Source organism: Berkeleyomyces rouxiae (assembly GCF_048999995.1).
Source record: "Berkeleyomyces rouxiae strain 22BRR77 chromosome Unknown BrBRR77_ptg000012l, whole genome shotgun sequence".
NCBI lineage: Eukaryota > Fungi > Ascomycota > Sordariomycetes > Microascales > Ceratocystidaceae > Berkeleyomyces > Berkeleyomyces rouxiae.
The window spans coordinates 1,408,759-1,425,520 of record NW_027396502.1 but is presented as its reverse complement, the minus strand read 5'-3'; the positions used below and the strand labels follow the sequence as shown (position 1 = coordinate 1,425,520).

Below are 16,762 nucleotides of genomic sequence, written 5' to 3'. Positions count from 1 at the left end.
GAGAAAAGAAGCTCCGGGTGAGAATGATGGCACAGTGGCTGCGACAGCTGCACACTGTCTGTGGGGGCCGCTTCGTGGTGTGCCAGCACCGTGCTAGCACAGTGCCGACCGCAGCCTTTGCTCACGGGCCCCTGGCGCAGCCGGCAGGGATTCCAGAGCAGAGGACCCTAGGACCCTCGGCGCTGGTGTCGTGGTCTCCGCAGGACTGAATCACTAGATCAGGGCACTGTGTGTTCCTGGACCCACTTGTTGGTGTTGCTGGCCAAGCTTGAAGCCGCAGTTTATTGGGCATTTTATTGAGCACATTTGCCGGCTATATTTATCCATTCGTGCTTTTGCTTGGAGTGTTTCTATGTCTCTCCTCTGGAGACTGGCCCGTGATAAAACACCAGACACGCATGCGCCTGTTGGCTCCTGGCCGCTGATCGCTCTTGTGCTGGCTGCCACCACGAGATACTGCCGGCTGCATAATTGACACGGGCTTTTGCTTCCCCCGCCAACAATGCTAGCACAGCCGCCATGTGACAATTTCACGGTGTACGTACTGGGAGCATCAAGCCAGGGGAAGGCAGCAGCATGTAACTATGTGCACAACGAACTAACTAGCTAACTAACCGTTTAAGTACGGAGGATTGGGGCTCCGTTCTCTCCCAAAAAAAGGAATGGAGAGGAGGAAGGGACAAAGAACAGGAAAAGAAGAAAGGAAGGGCAACTGCCAAGCCTGCAAATGCCCTAACTAGCTGCCCAATTCCTCCCAAATCCTCGTTCTCAAATGGCCATTGCTTCTTGTGTGCCTGCTCAATTCACACGTGTATACATATTTTCTCCCTCCTGGCCGGCCTCGTACCTGCTTTGATGGGAGAGCAATGGCCAGAAGAGTGCATGTGCAGGTAGGTGCACGCAGTGGATACACATAAAAGTGTATCATGGAGTCGGAAATAGGAGGCAAGAGCCAAGTTGAGCCAACGTGCAAACCAAACGGAAGCCAGACCAGGCGGAACCAACACGAGAAGGCGGCCAGGAACACGATGGGTACAGGTATATACTCGAGTAGTTATCCAGTTATCCAAAGTTGCAGAGGCAAGAACCAAGAACGGGCCAGCTCGACCCACATCACGCAAAAAAAAAAACAGGGCAAGCACGCTGTGAGATGGCAACAACCAAAAAAGAAAAAAACAGACAGGTCCCCTTTGTACTTGTCTTCTCCCCCATCCTGGCTATCCGTAGTTGATGGATGTGCAGCCAGAATTTTACTACTGATCTCGCTCATTTCCTGCTTCGCTTGGATCACCGCTGCCCACACCTTTGACAGTGCCAGTTCAGACTGACTGAATCGAATCGAATGCCCCCCAGTCCCTGTCCTCTCTCCTCCCTCCAAGCTCTTGCCTGTCCTGTTTTCTCTCCTGGGCTGTTGCCTTTTTTCCTTGTTTGCTCCGCTGCACTGTACCTGCCTTGAACCTTGCACCAAAGCGCAGAATCTGGCGGCCGACCCCTTCCATTTTTGACCTTGCACATACGTTATTTCCTCTTCATTTATCCTTATACTGCCCCTTCTCGCCTTCTATTTCTCCCTCGCCCTCTCTCTCTCCTTTTTTCCTGCTTTTCCCTCCTTTTTTTTCTTTCTTTCTCGTTGCGTCTTTCTTCCACCCGCTCCCCTCCCTCAAGCTTCACATCAAGTGGCGACTGAGTCGTTCTTTCGATTCAAGCTGCTGGTTGAGATCCCCGCCTAATTACTCGCCTTAGTCTATTTTGCAATCCGCTGCTCTTCACCACAGCCGGATCGCCGCCCACAGTTCTGTCGATTTCATCGATGAAATAGCCGCCATCTGTCCATCCTTATCTTGTCGCTCTTTACCTTGTCGCACTCTGCCGTTAATCTATTCTGCCTGTTATTATTTGGCTTCCCCATCGCCGCGTCTCCAACTCGCCCAGGCCAACCAACCATCGTCTCGAGTTTCGTCAAGTCAGCCACAGCCGCGACCTTCAAAGACACTCCAAAAGCCGACTACGACAACCCTAATACTGAACCCGCCCAACCAATGCATCTTGTCGCGCCGATCCGAATTGATTCTTCCGCCGATATTTGCATCTAGAGTTTTTTTTTTGTTTCCCTTCGCCGCAAAACTCTGCCTCAGTTCTATTTTTGGCTCGACGTCGCTTGTCGACACCTTCGCTCCTCGTCGCTCTTTTTTTTTGGTTTATCCCATATTCACACTCGCTGCCTCCAGTATCTGGAATTTGTGAGTCGCCTTTAGTTTGCTTTTGCCTTTTTCCCAGGAGTTGGGAGTACTACGGTGCTGTTGGTTTTTGACTGTACCGTGCTGTGGCGGACAAGCAAAGATTCCCCCCCTCTGAGAGAGGGACAATCCAAGCCTGCTTTGTCCCCATTTCCCGGGGTAACAGTAAACGGAGTGCACCAACAGCCAGAGTCCCGATGGACTACACGAAACTTGGTCACAAACAGCGGACTAACCTGTGCCTCTGGCGCCTTTTTAGACACTCTTTGACATATCGTCCAATTACCATCTCTTGATATATACACCATTTATAGTGAGTCGACATCGCCAATTTACAGTCTTAAATGTCTAGAATTTAACACCCTACACCTTGTTAGTCCCATAAAACTAGCTTCGACACTATGCAGGTCAAGGCTATTGTTTTGGGCACTGCCCTGGCCATGGCCTCAACTGCCGCCTCCGCAGAACTTCGTCCTCGCTTCTACTTCCCCCGCCAGGTCAAGCGCGAGTACACCAACTCCGGCGCCAGACAAGGAGATCTCTTCGCCCGCCAGTCCACCAACAGCGACACCGATTCCGAAGTCACCGTCTTCACCTACAGCACGAACGCCGAAAAGGAGGAGACCACCTTTGAAAAGTCAACCGTTCACGCTGCAGAGGTCGAAGAGGGGAGCAGTGTTTCCAGCGTTCATGTCGAAAAGAGTTCCAACAACTCAACGACATCATCGTTGCCCGACATGTCTACTGAGAGTAGTACTGCTCTGCCAACCGATTTCTCCGATACTACGGCCTATGAAGAGCCTACACTGTCCGAAGGCCTGCCCACGACGTCGGCCGATCTTGACACAGAATTGACGTCATACATCACCGTCACTGCTCCGACTACTGTCATCGTGCCGACCGAGCCAACCAGTGATAGTAGAAACAGCGGAAGCTCAAAGCTGCCTGAGAGTTACATCACCTTGCCGGGCACGGAGGTTGAGTCGAGCTCTTCATCGGACTCGACTGAGCCCTACATCACGTTGCCCGTGACCACCATTGAGGACTCATCCAGTTCGACCATGCCTGAAACGTACATTAGTCTTCCTACCAGCTCCATCCAGGGAACTGGGTCGACTGAGGGCAGCGAGACGTCGGAGACCTTCATAACTCTGCCAGCAACCTACACTGACACTAGCTCCAGCTCCTTCACCGAGCCCTTCGTCACCCTGCCTGTGACGTCGGTCGACTCTTCAAGCTCCACCTTTTCAGAGTCCTACATCACCATTCCCACGACCTTGGTCGAGGGAACCGTCACTAGTGTGTCCAGTAGCTCCGAGACTCAGATTACTGTGCCTGCCACTTTTGTTGATTCGACCACGTCGACCTACCCCGAGACCCTCATTACCATACCTACAACTGTGATCGACGGTACTACCAGCTCTCATCTTCCTGAGACCTTTGTTACGATTTCTAGCTCGGAGCAAAGTTCGTCTACCACTGCTAGTTCGTCCGAAGTTGAGCCAATTCGGACCTCGACTTCGTCTGAGCGTGAAACCACTCCCACCTACACTCCAACCAAGTTTCTTCCTACCGGCTACGTATCTTCGAGCAGTAGCGCTGGTGAAACCTCGTCTGCTGAGGTTGAGAGTACCTTGTCGGAGCCTACTACGTTCCCTGGTACTGCCTATACTACAGCCTCGGGCACCGGTACTTCTGTGGAGCCTGAAGTTACAAGCAGTGTCGAGGCCTCTAGCAGCAGCGATCTACTTACTCTGCCTGTTGCTGATACTACGAGCAATGAGTTGCCTGTTGCTAGCGAAACTACCAGCACCACCGATGACCTGCTTGTACCGATTGTTGACACCACTTCCGGTGACCTCATCAACAAGCCCACCAGCATCCCCGAGTCCGAGACCTATGTCCCCATCGAGACAACCACTGTTGCAGAGTCAAGCGATATCAAGAACACCTACACTACTGCTCCTGCCGTTGAAACCAGTAGTGCTGACCAGGCTCCGACAACCACCGATGCTGCAATTGTTCCTGTCCCCGAGAGCACTAGCTCTGTTCCGCTCATCCCCGTGGAGAAGGAGACTACAACTGAAGGTGTCGTTACCGCTCCTCTGACCACGGAATCTGCTGTTGCCACTAGCTCTAAGCCTCTCATCCCCCTGCCGGATCTTACTAGCGTGGAGTCTCTTCTTCCTTTGCCCACGACAACTAGCATTGTGCCCGTTGTGCCTGTGCCTGAAACCACCAGCACTGTGCCGTATGTTCCTTTGCCCGAGACTACCTCCACTGAGCCTTTGGTTGAGCTGCCCCTGCCCACTTCAACGGAGCCTCTTATCCCTCTGCCGCAGTCCACTACTACAGCCGCTGCTGTTCCTATTCCTGAAACTACCACGACCGATGCTCCCATCATTCCGCTGCCCGAGCCCACTAGCTCCGAGCCTCTCATCCCGATCCCTGTTTTGACCTCCTCGAAGGCTCAGACCCCCGTGATTGAAACTTCGGCCATTGGTACTGACTACGCCACTGTACCTACCACTGTCGCCCCTGTGCCTGTTGAAACCACACCTGCTCCGTCGGCCACTGCTTCTGCTATTGAGACCTTCCCTACTGAGGATGTCCCTATCCCCACTACGGCTTATGAGACTGAATCGTCATCCGGCATTATTCTGGCTCCCACTGGTATTGTCTCATCTGCCTTGGATGAGCTGATTCCTACTAGCAGTGCTCCGAACCTTCCTCCTACTTCAATCGGCGAGACACTGATCGATACTGCTACCACTGGTCCTGCCACGGGCATCACCACGCCTGCTATTGCCATTCCTACTCAGGATGCTACTTCTGCTGACTTGGGCGTGCCTGCCACGGAGTCTCTGACCGAGACTTACACATCTGGCTCGGCCGCTGTGACTGCTCCTGGTGCTAGCACCACCAGCCCCGTTGCTGGTCCCGAGCTCACCACTTCTGGAGTTGTTCCTACCAATGTTCCTGTGACAACCGGAAGCGGTGTTGAGACAACTGGTGCTGAGACCGATGCCCCTGCTGGCTCTTCTGTCATTGGCTCTAGTGCTGGTGTCCCCACTACCGGTGCCGAGTCCCTCATCACAGTAATCCCGACCAACCCTACTTCTACAGGTGCAGCTACCACCGGTGTTGAGAGCACTTTGACTCCTGATGCGCCTGTCACTGGTGGTAGCGAGGGTACTGCCCCTGCTACTTCCGTTGCTACATCTGCTGCCCCTGTTTCTACTGGTAGCGCAGGTACCACCGATGATTCTCCCACCCCTATTGCTGGTCCCACTGGCGGAAACGGCACTGTGCCTGCTACAAGCGTCCCTCCTACGTATGGTGACGCGCAACCCACGGACGCTAGCTCCTCTGGAAGCTCTTCAGAACGCCCTACTACCCAAGCTCCCGCCGGCTCTACCACCACTCAGGCTCCTGTGACCTCAATTGCAGTCATTAGCTATGTCTCCAACACTCAAGACTGGCTCGGCACCCAGCTTGCTCAGGACACTGCTACTCCCACCTTCAACACCAACGTACCTGCTCCTACTACGTCGGAAGTGCTGCCATCTGAAATGCCTGTTAGCATTTACAAGGGTAACGATGTTGTCAGGCCTGACGACAGTACTCTGGTTCGTTTTTGCTTCAACATCAAGCTCCGCTACCAGTTTGTTTCGGAAAACTTCACTGCGGCCCAGCAGATCTTCTTTAACGTTCCTCTGATTGTGTCGTACAGCCAAGGCATTAAAGCCGACGATGTCAAGGTTATCAGTCTTGTTCCCCTGCGTACCGCCAACACGCTGGGCTACATTACCACTTGCGCACACATGTACGTGCCGTCGTCGATTGTTAACTCTCTGGCCCTCGACGTCAAGCTTCCCAACTCCAAGGTCTACTCGAACCCTGTGCCCATTGCCCGTCAGCTTGCAGATGCAATTAATCCATCGCTCGACATTATCCCCGGCAGTGATGAAGCCATGATTGGCCAGCCTGCCTCTACTGGGTCTGGGTCTAGTGACAGCCAGGACTCTTCGTCTGGAAAGAAGGGAGGTTCTTCGAGCGAAGGCGGTGGTCTGTTTGGCAGCAAGTCCAATGATGACAACTCATCCTCGTCATCTAAGCAGACTGGTGCTACCGTCGCCATTGCCTTCAGTGCTGTGGCTGTTGCTGCTGGTTACGGAGCTGCCATGTTCATCGTGGCCCGTCGTTACAAGCAAAAGAAGGCAGCTCACCGCCGGACGTCGTCAATCAGCAACACGTCTTCTGATCTGCAATATGCTGAGACAGGCGCTGCTCCTCCCATGATGGGTGGTGCATTGATGAGTCGAGAATTCTCTTCATATGGCGCCGTGGCTGCTGCTGGTCGTGAGAGCCACGGCTCTGGTCGCAGTGCTGGACAGTCTGTGCGTACTGCCGGCATTTCGCCGCCTGTTGCTGCCGAGAACTCTCTTGGCTGGAACTAAGCGTCTCCCTCGTGGGACGCCAGGTCCTTTGCCCAGACATCCCGCCGAGGATAGACCATCTCCTGCATTTTCTTTTCTTCCGGGGAACATGAGCAACTGTTTCGTCATGCAATGGGTTAATCGTGGTGACGCTCCTTATTCTACTTTTTTTGTTTTATTCTTCAATTCATGTACACATCTATCATCCTCTTTGCGACATCTCAACATCACAGGCCCATCATTGTATTTTCATGTTTTCTGCCCTTTTTTCCCCCACCGTTGCTTGGCTGCTCTTTGGCCTGTTCGGCATTTACTATATCTTTGATACCCAGAATTTAGGACCAAATCAAAATACTCTACACTGTGATATCTTGACATATGTCTGTTCAGGACAACGGGCTGCAGAGGAATAGTCTTCCTGAAGGCTTGCCGGTCGAGATGGAGTGTTGGGCAATGGTTGGGACGAAAGGCAGGTTTGCAGTAGCGACGGTGATGTACGGGCAACGGATATTGATGTACAATTGTCTTGAGTGATGGCATGTGGACACGATGGCTTTTTCTTTCTTCTTCCACCCTCCTTGATGTTTCCTTTTTTCAGCTCCTTGATTTACACTTGGTGTTTTCTTCATTCCTTCTATTCTTCCTCTTTTACTCTGTCAAAATACCCCTTCAAACGGCCTGAGACCTTCCGGGAGCAAATGTTTTTATATCCCGATGTTGATTTGCTCCCCCTTTTTTTTCCTTATATCTTTTATCCTGCTGGCATTTCTTCATCCCTCTTCCACTGTTCTGATCATGCGTGGCCTGTTCTAGATCTTTCTCTTTTATCTTTTTTTTCCTTTATCCCCCTCGTCCTTCCCTCTGCCCTCTTTCATAATGTAGTTATTTCACGTTGATATATTCTTGTATTTAATCCGATGCTTTGGTGACGGTGATGGAACTGCTAGAGGTGAGACTTGTGTATAATGAGCTGTAGTTGCCGCCCGCCCTGAACCTTGTAAGTTTGGGTTGTTTTTGAGCGTAAGCCCGTGTGTCTTGTTTCTGGTGTTTTGTCATGCTGCGACAGTGTTTACTTGTCTTTGACTGACCGGCGGCTCCTTTTTTGGAGCTTCTAGAAGGGCAGAACAAAGGGACAGACACTCTTCCATGTTCCATGGGCGCTAGGCGCGGTAGACGCGGCACGTCGTTCTTTGTTGCCGGCCTGTGTGACGTCGCCGGCTTTTTGCTTTTGGCGGGGATGGACAAAGGCAGGCCAAGTGTGTGGTGAAGGGGCTTTGTGGTGGTGAGCAGCGGCCGGCAAAAGGAGGCTCGGCAGACAAAGAGGCGGGAAGGCGGTGGGCGGCTGTGTATAAAGAGGAGCGGGAGGCCGGGTGGATGATGGAGCCGAGAGGATTGTTCTTCATGTGAACATACTCTAGCAATACTTGAGACTTTTCATCGTTGGCTTGCACATCTATCCGACGCTTTTTGCCACTGATAACGAATTATTCTGCGCTGTATAGGTGTAGCGTTCTGGAATATCCACGTCGAAGAGACTTGGCCCGCCGCTGTCTCGGGCCTTCCGCCAGCTAAGTTCCACGTCCTTCTGCTGCTGATACACTTGACTCTAGACAACGTTGACCGGCCGTGCTGGACTGTGCCGCGCCGTTTCTCCTCTGCGCGCTCTCTCTGCTATACCGCCGGGAAGCGTGGACGCTCTGGGCTGGCCCTGCTGATATCAAGACCAAGGTACGCCCCCCCTCTGCGCCGAGTTTAGTGTGCTAACCGCTTCGCCCGGCGGTACACCCCCCCTCCCCCTCTCCAAAACACCACCACAGATACAGCAGTCCGCTGCTCCGCCATGTCCGTCCCCAGCTTCGAAACCTACCGCACGCGCCTGCTCGTGCGCCGCAAGCTCTCTTTCCTCTCGCCCGCCGACCAGCAGCGCATCGACGACATGTGCCGCATCCTCGACAGCGTAGGCGCCGCGGCCAGCGCCGCGGGCTACGTGTCCGACGCGGACGGCTCCGACGCCGAAGACGCTGCGGCGGATTCGCTCTCAAAGACTAGCTCCGTCTACTCGGTGCGCTGCGGTGCGCTCGACGACGACGACTATTCCAATGACGGGCCGCTCACTGCGCTCAGTCCGCCGCCGCCCGTGGGTGTCCAGGTGCGCCTGGCGATGTACGGGCCTGAGCGCCGGCTGCGCCGCGAGAGCCGGCGGTGCGGCGCGCAGGCGCCCAACGACACATTCGACGACATAAGCACACCCCGCGCCGCTGCCGCCGCCGCCGAGCCGCTGCTGTCCGCTGACCAGCTGCAGGACATGCAGCGCGCGCTCGACCACGCCTTTACCGACTGCGGCAGCTCGATCGCGTGGCCGGGCTCGTCTGGCGCGGGCTCACCGGCGACGACGAGCGCAGAGGCGAGCCGCGAAGTGTCGCCGGAGCTGCGCGACTGCGGCGGCCGCGCGCTGGCGGAGGAGCATGCGGCGCTGTCGCTGTTCTACCGCCTGGGAGGCCGGTATAGAGGGGTTCGGCGCGCGGCGAGGAAGAGCGGGGATTTCGGGGAGGTCCGGGTGGTGGAAGGGCTGATGAGAAGGAATGCGGTGAAATTGCAGGGTCTGGTGGCACGTTGGAGCAGAGGGGAGTGAGGGTGGAGGTGTAGGATTGAGAGGCGGTGGGCGCATCGGCTGGTCTGTATGCTGTATTGGCGCCTCTCCCATCTCTCCGCCTTGTGTAGAACGCGATGCTTACTTGTTTTCTTTTTCTTTTTACTTCAACTTGTTTTCCACATTGCTCTTTTGATCTTGAATAAAACCAGCCATTAATGACTTCTAAGCTACGTCTACTAGTAATCGTGAATAACTATGTCGTCCATCTAACCCGCGGCGCGGCGCCCCACCCCAAACCCCGAACTCTACCACGTCGGCACACCCGCCGGATAGTCCTTTGGCCCACTCTCGCCCATGAACTTGGCCAGCGCAAAGGGCATCTGCGGCGCGGCGCCGTCCGTCTTGACCGCGACGCTACCGCCCGCGCCACTCACCATCTTCTTCTTGGCCTCGTGGTACTCGCGCAGCTTGTTCAGCGCAAACTTGCTCACCTTGCGCTTATCCCCGGGATACCGTAGCATGGGCACCTGCACGAGCGCCTCGAAGATGGCGCGCACCTTTTGCGGCGCCAGCGACTGCCGCTTGGCGATTTGGTCCAGCGGCATGGTCTCCAGGATGCTGTCGAGAATGTCAATGATGACGTGCTTGATGAAGCCGGGCTCGGGCGTGTCTGGCGCTCGCGATGGGGATGGGTGGCTGCTGAATTGGGAGGGTGCAGTGGGCTGGGATGCTTGCTGTTGGCTGAGCGTGAGGCGGCGTCGACTGAGCTGCTGTTGCTGCTGCTGTTGCTGTTGCTGCGCGTGTGTCATCTGACGTAGGCGCTGGAGCTGTCGCAGCTGCTGGAGCTGCTGCTGCAGATTCTGGCTATCCGACAGGATGCCGGCGCTGGCGCCACCGAGCCCCCCATTCGGCGTGACTAGCCCGGTGTATTGTGCACCAGCTGCCTGTGTGCCGAGAGCGGCAAGCCGGTGATCGACGGGCTGGTATGCGAGCTGTGCCTGCGCCAGGGTAACCCCGGCCTGGCCGGCTTGAGCTTGGCTCTGGGGCTGCAGGAGTAGCGACGAGGTTGGGGAGTCGGCTGCCAGCGCAAGAGCAAGCGCGTGCCTTTGTTGTTGTTGCTGTTGCTGGAGGCTTTGCGACTGCTCGGGCTGCGGAAGAAAAGGGATACCTTGGTACGAGAGTAACGACTGGTTGGGTACGGGTTCGACCATGGAGATATTGGCGGCCGGTGGTGTTGGATGAGATAATTGGTTTTCGGACTTGGTGGGGAAGAGACGCGGTAAGAGGGTCTTGACGGCTTCCATCTGCGCTTCGGATAGCCCATCTGGGAGGTTTATTGTTGTTTGCGGCGGCAGCTTCGACGACGTCGTTTCCTCTGGTCCCTCGCTCGCTTTCGCCTGCGGGATTTGTAGCAAAGAAGAGTCCTCAGGCCCGACTGAATTCCCGTGCACCAAACTACTATAGTTTGCGTGTCTGATGCCCTGCGCCTCTGTGGTCAGCTCTACTGTCTTGAGGGCTTCCTGGCTCTGCGCATTCGCTTTCTCCGCTGCTGGGGCAGGCTCCGGTGCTGATGCGACGACAGAACTCCACATTGGGTGGCTGGCAAGCTCGGGGTTCAGGGCAAGCAACGCCGACGCCATGCGGCTCTTCATAGGCGGATCGGGAGGGGGAAGCGGGTTCGGTAAGCTCGGGCTGGGTTTGGAGCGTTTGGCAGAGCTCTGGGGAGGGTCGTCGGCGGGGCGGGGCCGCTTTATAGCCAAGACTGGGACTTGCTGCTGCTGCTGCTGCAGTTGTTGTTGTTGTTGTTGTTGTTGTTGTAGCTCATACAAATGTGCTAGCTGCTGCTGCTGCTGTTGTGTCAAGATCTGTTGTCTGGCAGGCTGTGAGGCTAAAAGCTGCTCTACTAATAGTTTATGAGCCTGTGTCTGAATAGTTGGCTGGCAGGATGGTTCAGCCACGGGAAAGCCTACCAGGCCCAAGGCCTCTGGAGCCTTCAAAGACAGCGAGTTGGATAGCAAGGCGTTGTAGTTTTGCTGGCTTAAGAATTGCTGCTGCTGTAGAGCAGCACCGAAGTTCAAGGGAAACGCCTGCTGGAGATTTTGAGCGTACACGCCAGAAGCTGATGCTGATAGGAGATTGGGCGGATATCCCGCAGACTGGTTGTGAGAAAGAAGCTGAGGAAGCCCGCAAACGTTGCTCAGGTCCATGGTCCGTGGAGTGGCCTGAGTGCTGGGATTGGGGGGAGGGGGTTGAGCGACGGGGGTGGACTGTGAGATTAGAGGAGCTTCTATCACTGCCGAAGGTGCGGTCGCGGCTGGAAGCGGCTCCTGTGGTTGAACCGACGAAGGCTGTATCTGGAGATTTGGTGGAGCACTGGGTTCAATGGGCAGTTCAGTTAGGACTGGAGTTACCGTCGAGACCTGCTCTGTCTGTGCCTGTAGTGACAGAGTTTGAGGCTGCTGGGGAGGTTTAGAGTCTGGCTTCAAAGACGAGCTTAATCTTATAGAGGCCGATTCCTCGGTCCCAGAGACAGAGCCCTGGGAACAGAATTGTGAAGAAGCCTTGGCCGAGAGATCTGCAACAGTATGAGAAGCCTCAAGTGTAGCTACAGAAGGAGCAGTGCAAGTCTGAGGCTGACTTGGCGGGATGGGCGTCTGTGCAGAAGGCACCAAGGAGACCAAGGTTGTATCAAGCGTCTGCCGAGGCTCAAACTGTGGCTTTGTGGCTGCAGCTCCTGAAGCCGAAGCGTCCAACGGCACGGCTGATTCGTGCACCGAAAGCTGCCGCGAGATAGCCGACACTCCAGCCGTAGCCGGCAGCAGCAACGCGCGCGACGGCTCGCTCACAGCTGCACCAAGCGCCGCACCCGACGGCTCAGTAGCCTGCGGGTGCAACGGCGACGACTGTGGCCGCGCAGGATGCGAATACGGCAGCAAATGGGGCAGCGGAGGCAGACTCAGGCTGTGTGGCTGTGGCTGGGCTTCGGACGACGCAGCCTGGCTCGGCGGACAGCTATCGTAGGCCGAGCGCAAAGGCGCCTCAAGCGCCGGCAGCGAGTCGATCGAGGGCAAGCGGTCCAGCAGACGCGCAGGGTCCTGCCACACGGAAAGCCGATGGCTGAACGGGGCCGCAGGGCCGGGCGCGGCGGAGGTTTGCGGCGGGCGCGGGAGAGCAGAGGCGGTGTCGCAGGAAAGCTTGGCCGGAGAGCCAGTAGAGTACTGCTGGTGTGTTTCCATGGTAGGCTGTCCGAAATAGGCCTATCAGCACAGAAGTAGGAGTCCAGTGGGAGGCTCCTGGGCTTAGCCCTGAGACAGCCAGGCTTTATAGGCCTCATGTAGACGGGCTTGAATGGCTAGATGCCGGGAGACGAGACAGGCAGAAATCATCGGCAAAGTCCTAAGGCCGGCACTATCAGCACACTTTGAAGGCCCTTTATGCTGGTGGAGAGATAATATGCCGGCCAGCCTGAGATGCACGCAAAGCCTACTAGGCAGAGGCTGTCTCGCCGAGGTTACACAGGAGACAACACAAAGATAGGGTTAGAATGGCTAGTCCAACCCTGCTGCCCTAACCCTAGCCCGGTCTCGTCCTGACTACCAGCGTCATCGATCCATCTTCTGATCTTCCCCGCCATCCACCTTGCCACGCCGACCACGCCGACCACCTTCAAAATGAGTGTCCCGTTGATTGCCGGTCAAAAGTCGGCCGACGTGCAGCTTTCCATCCACCCGATTGTCCTGCTCAGCATCTCCGACCACGTTGCCCGGCACAGCCTGCGCGCCGCTGCCGAGCCGGCTCTGCCACTCGCCGGCCTGCTGATGGGCACGCAGGACGGCTGCAAGGTGTCTGTCAGCCGCGCCTTTGACCTTGCCGTCAGGCTCGGCCCGGCTGCCGAGTGTCTTGTGGACAGCGAGGTGCTGGGCTTTTGCGACCAACTGCGTAAGTACGGGCTATATGTGGCTTGAGAGAGAGAGAGAGACACAAGCTCCCCCCCGTGTGCCGTGGCTAACCGCATCCAGAATCCCACACCCGCGTCGTCGGCTACTACACCATCCTGCCGCGCTCGGGCCCAGATCACCGTGTGCTGCCGCTGCACGAGAGCCTCGCCCGCCACTTCCACGACCGCGACCTGCTGCTGCTGGCCTTCCACCCGGACCACGACCTCGGCAGCAGCAGCAGCAGCACGCTCCCCATCACCTTCTACGAGAGCCGGCTTCTGCCCGGCGCCGCGGCCGGCAGCGAGTCTGCCGACGGCGACAAGATCCTGTCGGGCACCGACGAGGCGGCCGCCGGGGCCGTCATGCCCCGCCAGTTCTCAGAGCTGGCGCAGTACACGGTGGTTACCGACGATGCTGAGATGATTGGCATGGACTTTGTGGCTGCGGGCGGCGGCAACGCAAAGGCTATCGTGAGAGATGGTCCGACCACTGCTACGGCTGCCGAGACTACCGCCAGCACGCCCGCTGCATCCAAAGACGCCGAGAAGAGCAAGGGCAAGCAGAAGGCGTCAGACAGCGGCCTGCCCCAGCCCACTGAGCTGCAACTGATGCGCGACGAGGAAGACACCATCGCCGCTCTCCGGACCAAAGCCAACGCTGTGCGCATGCTCCAAGCCCGCGTCGACCTGCTAGCCGCATACCTCTCGGCGCTCTCGGGCCCATGCTCCGGTGCCGTGCCCGCCGTCGCGCCCGACCACAGCATCCTGCGCCAGATCCTCGCGGCCGTCGTGCGCCTCGGCCTGATTGAGCCGTCCGACAGCGCCGCCTTCGCTGCTGAGCTGGCCGCCGAGGAAACCGCCGCCGCCGCCATCGACCTGATTAACGTTGCCGTCCAGGCCGCCTGCCAGAGCCACGTGGCCAACCGCCTCTACGCGGTTGCCGATGGCTCGCCTGCTTCCGCTGCTGCTGGTATGCCGCGCCTGAAGAAGTTGGTTGCGGCCGCTAGCAGTGCCGCTGAGGCCAGAGCGGGCCCTGGTGGGAGCGGCGGTGGCGGCGGCAGCGCGGGCATGCTGATTATGCCGGACCAGCGACGGAGCTCGGCGGATCTGCGGCCTTGATCTAGCCGCTGGCATATGTGTTATTTTTCGGGCTGTGGTGGTTGATTTTGTTGCTCTGCTTTATTGCACTGGTGTCTGGCGTTTCCACATGATGCAATACTTGGTATCTTTTGTTTCTTCTTCTCGCTTCCAGTTTGTTATAGTCACGGCAAAAAAAAAACAACAATAACAGCTTCCTGGATCCCGTATTCTTCGCCGTAGTCAATTTCTATTATCCATAAACTCATGTGCTCTCTCTCTCTCTCTCTCCTGCCGTACATGCCGCCAAGCTCTCCGGTTTCCAGCCGCTTAGAATGTACTTGCCGCCAGCCTGCTCGCCGCATTGCGTGCGTCAAGCCTATTATCATCGTCCTCGCTTGCCATCAACGCCGCTCCTCCCACGCTGGTTCTTGCGCCGCCGCCGTCCGCGGCATTCTCTTCCGTCACACCGCTTCCACCTGCCGCCGCCGCCCCGCTCGCCGCAAACGAACCGCTAATGCTGCGCATAGTCGGGTCAGAGCGACGCGGTATGCCGCTCCACGCATCGCCCTTGGGGCCCTGGGAAGGCGCAGGACCAGTGCGGCGCACGGGCGGGTGTGCCTCGCGGCCGAGGCGGCTGAGGCCGCCGGACGAGTCGATGGCGCGGATGTCCGGGCGGACCGTCTCGAGCATGGCGAGAATGCGGCGCTCGGCCTCGATCTCGCGCAGGGTGAACTCGCGGATGCTGAGGCGCAGATCGGCAGCAGAGCGGACGATCCACTTGCGCTGCTCGCCGACGAGGCTGTGCGTCACGCGCGTCTTTTTCTGGTACAGGTGCGTTTCGAGCGCGCGCGCCTCCTCGAGCGACGAGATGGCCTCGTCGACCTTTTCGCGCCGCACGCTCGAGCTGGCCTTGAGCCGGTCGGCCGCCGCAAGCCGACTGCGTGTTTGTTCTTGCGCCTGCAGGAATTCGCGGATGAGAATCTGTCGGTTGGTCAGGGTTTCCTTGACGATGAAGGAGTCCTGCGAGTGGTATTGGAACGGGTCGCCCAGCGTGGTGGCCTCGGCCGTGGCCTGTGCTGCGTGGCAGTCGCCGACTGTTTGGATAATCTTGCCAAGCTTGCGATACGCGTTCGCAAGGCCCTGGTGCAGTTCTTGCACATGCATGGCGCCAATCTTGACGCCAAAGTCCGACTCGGCGAGACCCAGACCTAGAGCCAATGGTTAGCAAGACCGTGCTATGCGCCCGCATGGATCCAACCAAACCTGCGCTACATACCTCTTCTAGCCTTGACCAGCTTGTCGACCTTGTGGCCCGCATCCATGGTGCCCAAGTAGAATAGCTTGACCACGGGGCGCGCATACGACAACTCGGGCGTGTCATCCGGCGGCGGTGCAAACTGCTTGAGGATCTTACGGCGGACGCCGGTCGCCGGCTGCTTGATGCGCACCATGGGGCTGTAGCCAAAGTCGCTTTCGACAAAGAGAATCATTTCGTCATCGCGCATCAGAATTTCATTGCTGCAGACCACATTGAACCAGCGCTGCATGAGCGCCTTGACGCGCGTCTCGTCCTCGCCCGTGCCCGCGCCTGCCGATGTGCAGGCCGGCGGCACAGCCGGCACCAGGGCCTCGGGATTAGCCGAGATCAGATGCTCCGCCAGCTTGACGAATTCCGAGTGCAGACGCCGCACGTCGCGGTACTGCGTGGTGCGGTAGCGCGTGAGATTGGTCTAGGCCCATGGTTAGCAAGTATTCTCCCGGATCGGCCATTCAAAAAGAAGACAACCCACATGCACATCAAACCGCAGGATCGGGTCTTTCTTGCCCGGCCGCTCAAGGCCGGTAATCTTGGCTGTCAGCCGGAACTGCTGCTGCTGTTGCTGCCCGGCCCGGCCCTCGGCCTGGCTGCCGGCGCTATTCTTCGCCGAGCCCTCGACCGCCGCTCGCTGCTGCGCTTGTGACTTGACCGGCGTCGCAGGCGGCATATCCGTCTGCTTAGTGCTGGGTCCTGCATCGCTGGGGGCAGCGCCCGTCTGGCCGTCGAGCGAGTCACTGCCATGTGGCTCCTGCTGAAAACCACCGGTGTCCTCTGGCGCTTCAAAGCCGCCGGAAGCAGCGCTGCTGATCGCACCTGCCGAAGAATGGGCCGGATCATAGCCAAACCCGCCAGCGTCGGCATCAATGGCGGCGCTGAAGCCGCCGCCAGTGGAGTCTGCGTGTGGCGAGTTGTCGGCGGCTGCGGCCCACGGCGAGGCGCCGGCGGCGCTGGTGTCTGAGGGGCCCCATGGGGAGGCGTCGACCGGGTTGTCGGGATCGTGGAGCGGGGGTGTGTAGTCCATTTCGGGCGTCGGCGCGGAGGAGTTCAAAAGGGATGCAAGATCGGGTTCAGGGGGGGTGGGGTGTTGTCAAGCGGCGATTCGGGCTGTTCGTGAAGCGGGGGATTCTGGCCGTCAAGAAGAGCCGCCGGAAGCTACCA

At 57.5% G+C, this 16,762-nt stretch overlaps 5 protein-coding genes across 5 annotated transcripts; 3 read left to right on the top strand and 2 right to left on the bottom strand.

The window, feature by feature from the left end:
• Window positions 1-2,638: 2,638 nt before the first annotated feature.
• BROUX77_007713 (uncharacterized protein) lies at window positions 2,639-6,697 on the top strand (the record flags this gene model as incomplete). The annotated part of the gene is made up of 1 exon (XM_073752837.1): window positions 2,639-6,697. One exon carries the CDS (start codon window positions 2,639-2,641, stop codon window positions 6,695-6,697), a length of 4,059 nt encoding a protein of 1,352 aa, XP_073602006.1.
• A 1,819-nt stretch (window positions 6,698-8,516) lies between these two features.
• BROUX77_007712 (uncharacterized protein) lies at window positions 8,517-9,308 on the top strand (the record flags this gene model as incomplete). The annotated part of the gene is made up of 1 exon (XM_073752836.1): window positions 8,517-9,308. One exon carries the CDS (start codon window positions 8,517-8,519, stop codon window positions 9,306-9,308), a length of 792 nt encoding a protein of 263 aa, XP_073602005.1.
• A 266-nt stretch (window positions 9,309-9,574) lies between these two features.
• On the bottom strand, window positions 9,575-12,505 carry BROUX77_007711 (uncharacterized protein; the record flags this gene model as incomplete). Its single annotated transcript, XM_073752835.1, has 1 exon — window positions 9,575-12,505. One exon carries the CDS (start codon window positions 12,503-12,505, stop codon window positions 9,575-9,577), a length of 2,931 nt encoding a protein of 976 aa, XP_073602004.1.
• Window positions 12,506-12,940: 435 nt separating this feature from the next.
• On the top strand, window positions 12,941-14,325 carry BROUX77_007710 (uncharacterized protein; the record flags this gene model as incomplete). Its single annotated transcript, XM_073752834.1, has 2 exons — window positions 12,941-13,208; window positions 13,289-14,325. 2 exons carry the CDS (start codon window positions 12,941-12,943, stop codon window positions 14,323-14,325), a joined length of 1,305 nt encoding a protein of 434 aa, XP_073602003.1.
• A 288-nt stretch (window positions 14,326-14,613) lies between these two features.
• BROUX77_007709 (uncharacterized protein) lies at window positions 14,614-16,625 on the bottom strand (the record flags this gene model as incomplete). The annotated part of the gene is made up of 3 exons (XM_073752833.1): window positions 14,614-15,494; window positions 15,563-16,016; window positions 16,077-16,625. 3 exons carry the CDS (start codon window positions 16,623-16,625, stop codon window positions 14,614-14,616), a joined length of 1,884 nt encoding a protein of 627 aa, XP_073602002.1.
• Between the last annotated feature and the right edge of the window lie 137 nt (window positions 16,626-16,762).